The sequence below is a fragment of the Mytilus galloprovincialis genome, chromosome 10, assembly GCF_965363235.1.
Source record: "Mytilus galloprovincialis chromosome 10, xbMytGall1.hap1.1, whole genome shotgun sequence".
Lineage (NCBI taxonomy): Eukaryota > Metazoa > Mollusca > Bivalvia > Mytilida > Mytilidae > Mytilus > Mytilus galloprovincialis.
The window spans coordinates 45,987,125-45,999,178 of NC_134847.1; the positions used below are offsets into that span (position 1 = coordinate 45,987,125).

Consider the following 12,054-nt stretch of genomic DNA (forward strand, 5'->3'; position numbering starts at 1 on the left):
ATTAACATCCAAATTAAAGGTGTTTTCAAAATCAAGTTGAATTAATATTTACCCCCTTTGGCTGAATTTACCAGTATTTTAAAGGAAAGACTTCACACTAAATGTTTATCAAGTTAATAAGCAGGAAGTGATGACCCCTCTTCGTTAAAGGCTATAGTTTATCGGTATTGCTGTTAACAACTGAGAATGCTATAACCTTAACATGATTGTTATAGTAATCTCAGTTTTATAATAATTATGATGGCAAAAACATACTTGAATTATCTATAATACGTAACAACGATGTGCTAAAAAAAACTACTGGTTTTGTCTATACAAAGGTTTAGGTTTTATTTATTAATCATGATGAAAATGTTGCTTTTACTGAAATCGTAGTTGGCATCTGGCAATTTTACTGTAGGCCAACAATGACAAACAGTTTTAGAAAAGTGACATCAACTAAGTCAAAGCCTTAATGTGTTGACAAATGATACCCAGAAATGATACATTGAATTACCTTTAGGTCGTTATGCTAATGTCTATAGGTCATACATCTGTTGCAGCTGATCTACTTCATTATTGTTCTTGTGGCACTGTTAATATTTATAACAGAAATGATATAAAAAAAATATGTGCTTTTACCACAATCACAATATATATTAGTAAATAATTTAATGAACTACTGCAGCTGAGCTATAGTTGTTAACAATTGAAATAGTCTCTCAAATAAAAGAGTGTGTAGATATTCTATGCTTAGAATACTATCAAAAAGGTATCAGGTGCGATTGTTTAATACATATACCTAGGTATATATAAAGTAAGAGGTATGGCTCTAAAATATAACAAGCAAGAACTTATCTTTCGCATCATCTACTGAAAATCGTGTTATTCCAGTCGAAAACTAACCAACAAACAGTTTATCTAAAAGTCTTGTGGTGTAATATTCTGTTCAGCAGATTAAAAATATACTCTGCAACTTCAACGCTTTTTCAGTCTCCTATGAAACAATGGTGGCAGTGATCTCTGTACAAATCTAATAAAGGTTATAATAGTGTATTTCCAAGTGTATTAATTCTGTCTAATTTTCTTTCCTGAAAATGTACAGACGAGATGATACTTTAATAATGTTTGTTACGTCCTTTAAGAACAAAATGACGTCTACTGGGCAAAACTACTGTTCTGTAGAATCTCTAAAAGACGATAAAAATGCATTGAACTCTAAATTAAACATTTTTTTAGTGCATTTGCACCCTTCCGAACTATATGTTATTTATGTCTAATAACTATTTTATCAGACATTTAAATGATTGTTTTCGATATCCTTTCTCTGCAACCAACGCATATATCACGCCAACGAACCTATCCCCTGAGTTCTCACATTCAAATTAAAAGCAACTAATAACAACGAACGGGAATTAAAATGAACCGAACGACCAGGTAATGCTACCCGTATTTACAAAAGGTTTGGCGTCTATAGTTTTTCAAAGTATGAAATAATATTTCAAAAAGAAGAATAATATAAAATGAAGTAAATGAATAAAAATGAATGAGATGCAGGGTAGACGTCACCATGGTAAAAATTATTCCTTTCTAATCAAAATATTGGTGCAAAGATAACTCCTTATTTTTATTTCCTCGCCGCACTGAACAATGCTGAAATTGTTATTTCTTGTTTTCCTCTAGAAGAATAAGTCATCAAATGTTAAAGATCAGGAACATCGTATATCCTATCTTATTTTTTTTCTTGTTATTTGGAAAATTGGATGTTAACGGTAGATGCTTGGTCATTGTTTCTGTTAAATGTATTCTCTACTCATGAACGCTTCGTAGCTTGAGATATAGGATATATTTGATTTGTTTTCTTGTTGGGTTGCCGTCTAATGATGAATACCCTGATACTCTACATTTCTTTTCGTTTATCAGTATTATTATTGTGTGGGTTTTTTTTTAAAGTCTTAACAGCATGAACAGTATTTAAATGAGTGATTTCTTAACATATCACCAACTTATATCATGTATATCGAAGATAACAAAAACCGCATTTTGAAAGATTTTGACAACTTATCTTATATACCAAAGACAAAAGTATGCTGGTAGTCATGTAGTAAAGCTGCTGTGTATGCCATTCGGATAAAGTAAAACATTAAATAATTACATTTGAGACGTCCTTCGTTTCGAAATTATACCAACAAAAAACTGTATTATAAGACTCAAAAATACAATTTCAAGTTGGATTTGACAACTTTCAGATTTTGACCATATAAGTGAATCAAATAAAAAGGAAATAAGCAATACCTCTTTGAATAAAATTATGAACAAATCTTTTGATTTTTTAACGAGCTGAATGTCAAACAAAAGCAATAAAGATGAAAATTCAGCTGCATAAATCATATAGTATAAAGGATAAGGCTATTAATTCTAATGAATATTTTATTCTGCTGCCTTTCATATATCTAAGATATCTGCTAGTGATTGCATAACGTAAGTAGGCTTCGTAAACTCGCCCGAATTCATATCATTAAGATTATGAGTCCCTGTCAAAACAAACGCCGAGTCAATACCAACATTATTTGCAAATCCTATATCTGCTTTTAAACTATCTCCAATGAATACCGTCCGCTCCTTTACAATTTCTGGGTGCTTTTTCATAACACAATCTAGAAACAACGGATGAGGCTTTCCAACTACAATTGGTTCCCTCCTAGCAGCGATTGATACTGTTTTGACTAGAGTACCAGTTACTGGCTGCATTCTTCCAGGGCCTAATGGGAAACTTATTTCAACATCATTTGATGCTACATACATGCATTCTGAATCTTGAAGATAACTTGCTGCCTTATAGATTTTGTTGTAATGAAAATGTTCGTCGTATCCAACAACAACTGCCTTGACGTTTGGTCTGAACTCCATTTCTAATAAATCCTTTGGATCCCATGAAGCTTTGTCCGGATCCGCTCCAAATCCAAAGTAATTAATTCCAGCTTTAGAAAATTCAGATGCCATTCCCGGACTTCCCACTAAATAAACTAAACCATCCATTTTAGCGATGTCTTTTAGATAAACAGCTGTTGCATAAGCAACACCAAAGATGTGGTCCTCTGATGCATCAAATCCAAAACTTTGAAATTTCAGTTTATAATTGAGATTCGAATGCACGCTGTTATTTGTCACAAATAGAATCCTTTTTCCTAGTTTATTAAGCATGTGTATAACTTTGTCAATTCCAGGGATTGCTGTAATATGATCAACTTCCCAAAGAGTGCCATCACAATCCAACATAAATGTATCATAAGACTGTAGAAATTCAGACAAATTGCCTTTATCCAAAACTTTTGGTTCACTCGCCATTGTTGTATACGTGTGAGTCTGGTTTGTTATCTTCTTGTCAGTTTGCATAACATGTACACTACCAATTTTACATAACAAATTTCCGGATAATTTAGGTCCATTTCCAAGATGCATTCCAAATTTAATCACGCCATGTTTTATCAAACGAGGAAAATAAACGTTCATAATTACAGCGATTTAATAATTAACACTATTAGTGTTTCAATTCACTTTGTTTGTTCGCTGTTTACCTCTAATCCGAATCTCAGTCACACAAAGTAAATCCCATTTCTTCAACTGAAAAAATTAGTAATAATATGTAATTACCATTGATAGTAAACAGCAAACCAGTCGATCACTATTTTGTAATTTTATGACTTTATTTTGTGGCACGAATTTAAACACACCAGAGTGTGAGTTTTTGAAAAACAAAAAAATAAAATTAAGTATTTGCGCGCTAAAATCAACAACTCTTTTCTTGTTTAGTAATTAATCTATTTCATATTTCTCAGTTCGCTTTAAATAAATATTTGTTTTCTTGAAACCAACTGAAACCAGTATAATGCAGAAATCAGTGAACTTAATCGTAACTTGTTTATACTAGGTTTTAAACAAGCCTGTCTGACTGATTTTACCTTCTAAATTTTTGTCATATATTTTGGGGGTTAACTACTTTTTTATTTTGCTGTTTTGTAGGTTTTTTTTGTGTCGTTTTCTATATATCTAATGGTTTTCTTTATTTGTTAATTCGCATGTTTATTTTTTTTGTCACTATATATAGTGTATAGTAGCAAATTGGTATAATATATATATAAAAGTCTATAAAAAAGGACCAACCAGAAAATTTACTATGTACCGGATCAGTGTATATCAGTGTAGCGTTACATCATTTAATTTTGAATCAAGTTGTAACATGTTCTGTATTTTCATTCGATTGTGAATATTATCCCATTTGTTTCTGAATATCAACCAGAAAATGCCTTTGAATTTGGTAATATTCGGTATAATGTACAGTCATTGGACAAAAGTTAGTTCCCATTCAAAAAAATGTCCTATGATTTTAACTAAAATCATTTTTTTCAATATTGCAAGGGATTATTTATATATATATCACCTGTAGGTACACTGCGCACAGTGCGCCAGTGGATCCAACGGGCCCAAGGTCCTGGGGTTGGACCCCCCGCAAGTTATCTAAGGATGGGCCCCTTTAAAATTGGCTCGATCCGCCCCCTTCCCTGCTAATGCTAAATTTTCAACTATATATACCGTTCTTTTATACTTTAAATGTATACCGTTTTAAACTATGCTGCAACATTTGAAATAAAAGAGTTTACATTGTATTTCGTATTATATACGGTATCTTACTAAATGAGGGATCGTCCTATTCAATTTTGTTGCTATTTCTCGATGATTTACTATTACTGTATACATATACTTAAAAACCGAAAATTTGCTTTAACAAACTAATTGACGTCTATATCAACATGTCAGCATGAAAAGCATTGAAAATATTGTTAAAGTAATCCACCGCACTTCAGCGTTACCACCAACGCACTTCAGCGAAGCTATCAACAAATAAGCGTCACAGCGCCACCATCACTCTTCAAGTTGATCAAAAGTATTGAACTTCACTGAGCGTCAAAACCATCGCACCTCAGCGACGTGATAAAATCCCCTGGGGCCGCTTGTTCAACTTGTCGTTAAGTCTAACGCTGTCGTTAAAAGAAGCTGACGACAAGTTGAATAACCGGGGCCTGAGTGTTAAGAGTATTTGCTACATTCCCACCCTATATTTATCGTGTACACATAGTGGCATAACCATGATAACCACTGGATTTTTATACTATTTACCTGTATTTGCCTAAAATATGTTTGCAAATGAAAGGTTTATCGTTTGGCACATATGAAATATAGTAAATTAGGCCGTTAGTTTTCTCGTTTGAATTGTTTTACATTGTCATTTCGGGGCCTTTTATAGCTGACTATGCGGTATGGACTTTGTTCGTTGTTGAAGGCCTTACGGTGACCTATGGTTGTCAATTTTTGTGTTATTATGGCCTCTTGTGGAGAGTAGTCTCATTCGCAACCATACCACATCTTCTAAGTTTGTTTTATATTTGTGTCACAAATGAAATATCTTGTTTTGGTGCAAATGAAATCAAGTGCCAATTTTTATCAAATTGGGAAATTTATAATAAACCATGAATTTGACTTGAACTTCAGTTTCCATACCCCCTTTCAAGAGGTAAACCCTTACTTTGAAATATGACCCCTTATTGTCAGTGATGATGCATAAATAAACCGTCAAATCTGCACATAGTCATTTGTATGCATGACAAATGTTTAAATGAGTGTTTTCCAGTTTGTATTCATGCACAATTACTACTGAGACTGCACTGTTTTTTTTTTTTTTTTTGGGGGGGGGGGGATTATCTTTTTGGGAATAATTTTAAGCCATTTTTTAAAATTGGGATCTTCTCCAGGGGAATACCTTTATTCTCCGGTAATTTAGGGCAAACAATATCACTGTGATAGGAGTAAGAAATATTCGTCTTAACTCTGAGTTGAATTGATTCCGTTTCTTTTAGATTGAATCTAGAACAAAATGTTATTTATTCGTGTTTAAAATATATTACTTTTATAAAGTTATCTGCAGAGACATGAGATATTATATGTTATCAGTCTTTGAATATTAAGTCCTTCAAGTTATTTTATTTATTTTTATTTGATTCGGCAAGTTTTTTTTCACTCATTAATTAACTTAAAATAAAGATATGATTTTAAGTTGACATGTCAATGTTTATTTGTTCCACTTAACAGATTTTTTACTAGAAACTTTGTTATAAACAATATCATACTAGTATATATATAATGTATATATAACTCGTCTAAACATAAACCCAACAATATTATGCTAGATCTATGTTCCTGTCGGAACAAATGTTCTATACTATTTATTCCGTTACGAACATATATTGTAATATTTTTTCCACTGGAAATAATATTCCAGAATGTTTTTTTCTATTTAGAACTTATATTATGAATAACTTATATATTCGTGACAGCCAGGCTAAAATATAGGTTAATGAATGTTCATGGCCTTTATGTGCATGTGCACTGATTCCTCTACTTTTTATCGTGAGCTTGTAGTAAACATCTTGTAATAAGTTAATCCAAAGATATCTTATCTTATTTAAAGTAAATGTAGTGCGCTATGACAGCAAGGATTTGTATAGTAAGACTATACAAATCCTTGATGACAGTAATAAAAAGACATAGTCCATTTACTAAACGCGGACGTCGCCGAAAGCACTTTATAAATTCGTTTCGTTTGAAAATCTGTTATATTACATAAACGTTTGTTTGATTTAGAGCGGTAAAAAATGAAATGGAAGTTTTCAAAGTGTACGTCAAAATATATATATATAATAACTTTCATTCTAACTATACACCAATATATAATATTCAATTTAGAATAGCTACGTCCATATGCGCTAATATCTAAAATTTGCCACAATCAGTTCAGACGTATGAGTTGTTTTCCAGTTTCAAAAATATATCATATGTCAAAAATGTTTTCTATTCAAAACCTTCGTACAACCCATCTTAACCTATGGTCTCGAAGTCATACTACCAACTTCAAAAAACCTACTTAAATTAGAAACATTTCAGAAGAAAATATTAAAACAAATTTTATCCGTTCCTATATCAGCTCCTGATCCTAGTGTTTACATCATGTCTGGCATTTTACCTATAGAAGCTCAAATTGATCAAAAATCATTAAATTTATTCAACAACATCTGTAACCAAAATGAAAACCATTTAGAAAAGAAAATAGCAAGGAGGCAATTAATAGCAAAAAATCAAGAAAGTAATCATGGTAATAGCTGGTTCATAGCGATCAAGAGGGTACTATTCAAATACGATCTACAATCACCAATCGTACTTCTAAACGACCCACCAACAAAATATTCTTGGAAGAAATCCGTTCGTTTAGCAATTGACAATTACTGGAAAAATGCATTAATACAAAAGAGCTGTACTTATAAATCTCTGAAATATCTTGGGACCTCGAACATTTCACCAGGAAAATGCCATACATTATTATCCATTGGAAATACAAGTGACCCAACGAGAGAAGCTGTCCGAATATCTGTGAAACTAAAGGTTATTACTGATACGTACATTTTACAATCTCATAGATCAAGATATAATCTAAATGAGACTCCTACTTGTAAATTATGTGATACAGATATCGAAGATCGTTCTCATTTTTTGCTTACATGTAAAATACTCCAATGCATTAGAGAAAGATATCTTAACCAAATCGATGAAATTATCTCTGATTTCTTGAACTTTAGAATGAGGGACATACCAACTGATGACCAACTACAAATTATCTTGGACTGCACCGTGTTACTTTCTCGGTATACAAATGATAATACAGTACTTCAAAGGATAGAAGATTTATCAAGGCAGTTGATTTATGCTCTTCACGTTGCTAGATATAGAACGTTGGACATTAAGAAGAGATAATTGTGCGTCTTTAACAGGAAATAAGTATATTGTTAGTGTGCCGGGAACATTTAGTGCTAATTTTACCGTGATCGATATTGTGTATATATATATGTTGTATATATATAGTGTATATAAATGTGGTGATGGATATTATTGACATTATTGTGATGACGGATTACTGTTGTCTGTAGATAGTGAAGAAGGAAAACTATACTCAATTGAGGTTGTCCCAACGTGGACGGAAAAAGAATACCAGAAGAAGAAGAAGCTCACTATCCTGAGATTTATAAAACTGCCATAGTAGTTGCACCTACATTCCCTGCGTGTGATGGTACAAAATGTATTTGCCAAATTTCACCCGTTTCTGTTGAACATTTGTTGAACACCTTGTGGCATATCACGGGAATCATTCTATCAATAAAATTCTGTGAATAAAGTAAAGTAAAGTCAACTATCAGTAGTGTTTCTCGTAGAGAAGAGACTGGAATGCAACACAATTTTGAGAGAAGCTCTACTGACAGTCGACTTTATTATTTACAGGATTTTATCGATAGAATTTCTTATTCCTGTGGGCATATGATATTGATAACCAGTATCAGGGCTGATCGCGCCCAATACACGTTCACACCCTACACGTTCTCGCCTTACATGTACGCCCCCGAAGTCTGTTCGTACCCTATATAGCTACACGTTGGCGCCCAATTTTTATTCGAATTTCAGTTGATTTATAATTTTTTTTTATATGTTTATATATAAATACCAAATAATTCAAGTGAATTCTATAAAATTTGAGGAATTATATTATGATATAGATTTTTTTTATACATTTGATGATAACTTATTAAATGTTAGTCATGTTCAATGTATGATTACTGCTAATTGGTATTTATACTCTGCTAAATGAGTAGGTCCAGTAAGACTCCTTTTTGGCCCCAAAATATGGCAGTTTTACAAAATTATTAAAATGTAAACTTTTAGTTATTTATTGGATAGTAGAATGGTTCTGCTACATAAATACGGGCTGTTTTGACAATACAATGCACATATATTGGATACTAGCACCATTAAGGTGGTACCTAACACTACAGGGAGATAACTCTGTAAAGTCAGCTAAACGTTTTAATTACGTTGTGTTGTAAAAGGAATATTAAGCTTCTCAATGATCAAAATTGGTGTTTGTCAAACTGCTATATAACCAGTATATTTTTTCTGACAAAACGGTTGGTTCAAAATTTTTGAATTTTTTATATTTTTGTTAAAAGGTCAAAGTTAATACTTTGACAAAATTTTATGAAAATTAAACGAGCCAAATTCATTTAAGTGAAAGTGTTGGGTACCACCTTAAGTCATGCTAAATTACTGAAATCTTAACAATTCCAGCATTTCACTTAAATTTTAGACGGTTTCCGTGTAAAACGAAAGTGGTCGCATTCGTGTTCATCCAAAATATTGAAATGGAAGTTGTATTTGATGATAATACATAACATATAAAGATTAAGGATGAACACGGATGCGGCCACTTTCGTTTTTGACAAAAACCATCTGAAAAGTGACATTTTTTCGCATATTTGGTACATTTTTCATATTTGAGCTTGAATCGGATCGTTTTTAATGACGAAATAAGTTAAAATCTTTCACATAAATTAATTGAATCATATAAAATAGACACTTAAGTGTTTAAAAAGTGGTCAAAATCTTTCGTAAGATGAAACTGAAATTTGAGGCCAAAATCGGTCCTTACCAGACCTACTCCTTTGGTGTTATTGTTTATTGTTTAAAAATCATAATTGTTGTTTTAACTTGCTTTGATTTAAATACTGCATGTATTTAGCTTGGTAGGACACTGGTGGTAAGCGGATGGTCGTAACTAAAAGTTACGACCATCCGGAGATGGGAGACAACTCTAGGGATAAGTTTTTCTTTTCCGATTTTCGTGCACTAAAAGGTTCATTTGAACCAAACCGCTTGTCTCGTACATACTATTCGGCAGTCCGGTGATATTAAAACCATATTTGATGCCTTAAAACATTCCAATTTTCGTAAAATAGTCATTCAAAAATTCAAGCATGATGGTCGTAACTACAAAAACAAAAATATTGAGGATGGTCGTAACGTAAATTTGTGATGGTCGTAACTAAGATAAATAAGACCGAATAAGGCAAGTCAAGAGTTTTAAACGTTTCTTTTACTATATGAAAACTAGTATTTTATTTTACTCTTAAATTCAGTGCATGTAGCAGTGTAAAGTATATATCAACAATATTCCTGGGTTGAGTTCAAAATCGTAGCAGCTACGTAGCCGCTATCAATGTCTATGTAACAACTAGTCTATAGCTACATGCTCAAAAGTCAAAATCTACGTAGCACTACGTAGCAGCTACGATATTGAACTCAACCCTGACTCAGAAGTGCATTTGTGGATTCTATTTCCTCATGAACGATCAAAAGACGAATATTTGAAGGCCAATAGTTTATAAGACAATAACAATTTAAAGTCAAGGAGTAAAAAAGACTCAAAGACTCAAAGACTTATAAGAGCTGCAATAGATGATTTAAAGATGATTGTTCAGAATTGTGCGTTTAATAATTTCATCTGCCGACATGATTGGAGATAAAAAAAAAAAGTCGTAAATAAAAAAAACACTAAAAACAAATATAAGGGAGTAGACGTGCATTGTGCATTTAATAATTTCATGCCTTAACGTACAGAAAAAAAAATTAATTCTCAACCCTAACATACTGTTTGGCTTAATGCGAGTTGATTAGTTTTCACTGTTGCTCCTAAATGATGAGCGTTTGAAATCCATCAGAAATGTGTATGTTTATTAATTCTCTCGCTTAATTTCTGCATATCATTACCAGAGTAACAAATAAGATTGTTTGTAGCAAATCATATATTACATCTGAGTCTATTACCTTTACAATTAAAATACATTAATAAAAGTTTGTCTAAATACTCGAGTTACGGTCATCTTTCAAAGTTACGACCATCTTGTGTCGGTTACGACCATCATCCAAAATGTTATAGTTGAAGTTACGACCATCACACATTTAAAGTTACGACCATCATGCTTGAATTTTTGAATGACTATTTTACGAAAATTGGAATGTTTTAAGGCATCAAATTTGGTTTTAATATCACCGGACTGCCGACTAGTATGTACGAGACAAGCGGTTTGGTTCAAATGAACCTTTTAGTGCACGAAAATCGGAAAAGAAAAACTTATACCTAGAGTTGTCTCCCATCTTCGGATGGTCGTAACTTTTAGTTACGACCATCCGCTTACCACCAGTGGTAGGAGTAATACTTTGAAGATTTGAAATAAAAAAGATTTGAAAGATAATTGATCATAATTATTTTAACACATGAAAAAAAACATTGTCTGAATCTCACTTTGTTATATAATTAGAAACAATGAAAAAAAACATATTTATATAGAGCAATACATGTCATGCATGTACACTTGCCTACACATGATTAAGATTTATTGAACACATTAAATAAATGTTTTCAGAATCTCACTTATTATGCAGAAACAATGGAAAAAAATATATTTAAAGCAATACACTTACAATTCTTACCATATATTCAACACCAAACAAACATCAGCAGAATCTCATTTTTGTCGAGCCTGCAACTTTTGTTGCAGAAAGCTCGACATAGGGATAGTGATCCGGCGGCGGCTACGGCGGCGGTGTTAGCTACATGTAACTTCTTAAAAGCTTTATATTTTAGAAGGTGGAAGACCTGGATGCTTCATACTTTGTATATAGATGCCTCATGTTACGAAGTTTCCGTCAGTCACATGTCCAATGTCCTTGACCTCATTTTCATGGTTCAGTGACCACTTGAAAAAAAAGTTCAGATTTTTTGTAATGTTGAATTCTCTCTTATTATAAGTAATAGGATAACTATATTTGATATGTGCGTACCTTGAAAGGTCCTCATGTCTGTCAGACAGTTTTCACTTGACCTCGACCTCATTTCATGGATCAGTGAACAAGGTTAAGTTTTGGTGGTCAAGTCCATATCTCAGATACTACAAGCAATAGGGCTAGTATATTTGGTGTATGGAAGGACTGTAAGGTGTACATGTCCAACTGGCAGGTGTCATCTGACCTTGACCTCATTTTCATGGTTCAGTAGTTATAGTTAAATTTTTTTGTATTTTGGTCTGTTTTTCTCATACTATATGCAATAGGTCTACTATATTTGTTGTATGGAATGAT

The 12,054-nt window shown here is 32.5% G+C and overlaps 2 protein-coding genes across 2 annotated transcripts in view; one reads left to right on the forward strand and one right to left on the reverse strand.

Moving 5' to 3' along the window:
- Window positions 1-2,395: 2,395 nt before the first annotated feature.
- LOC143049197 (glycerol-3-phosphate phosphatase-like) lies at window positions 2,396-3,602 on the reverse strand. The gene has a single exon (XM_076222922.1). The coding sequence runs from the start codon at window positions 3,490-3,492 to the stop codon at window positions 2,425-2,427; it is 1,068 nt and encodes a 355-aa protein (XP_076079037.1). The 5' UTR covers window positions 3,493-3,602; the 3' UTR covers window positions 2,396-2,424.
- A 3,043-nt stretch (window positions 3,603-6,645) lies between these two features.
- LOC143047648 (uncharacterized) overlaps window positions 6,646-12,054 on the forward strand; it is a 37,370-nt gene continuing 31,961 nt past the window's right edge. Inside the window, exon 1 of the mRNA XM_076220833.1 lies at window positions 6,646-6,711. Within this exon, the coding sequence (XP_076076948.1) occupies window positions 6,695-6,711 (17 nt within the window). The 5' untranslated portion in view covers window positions 6,646-6,694. The remainder of the gene's footprint in view (window positions 6,712-12,054) is intronic.

What these genes read in the sequence shown, in the direction of transcription:
- LOC143049197 (XM_076222922.1), bottom strand. Translation starts at nt 3,492, where the DNA reads ATGAACGTTTATTTTCCTCGTTTGATAAAACATGGCGTGATTAAATTT.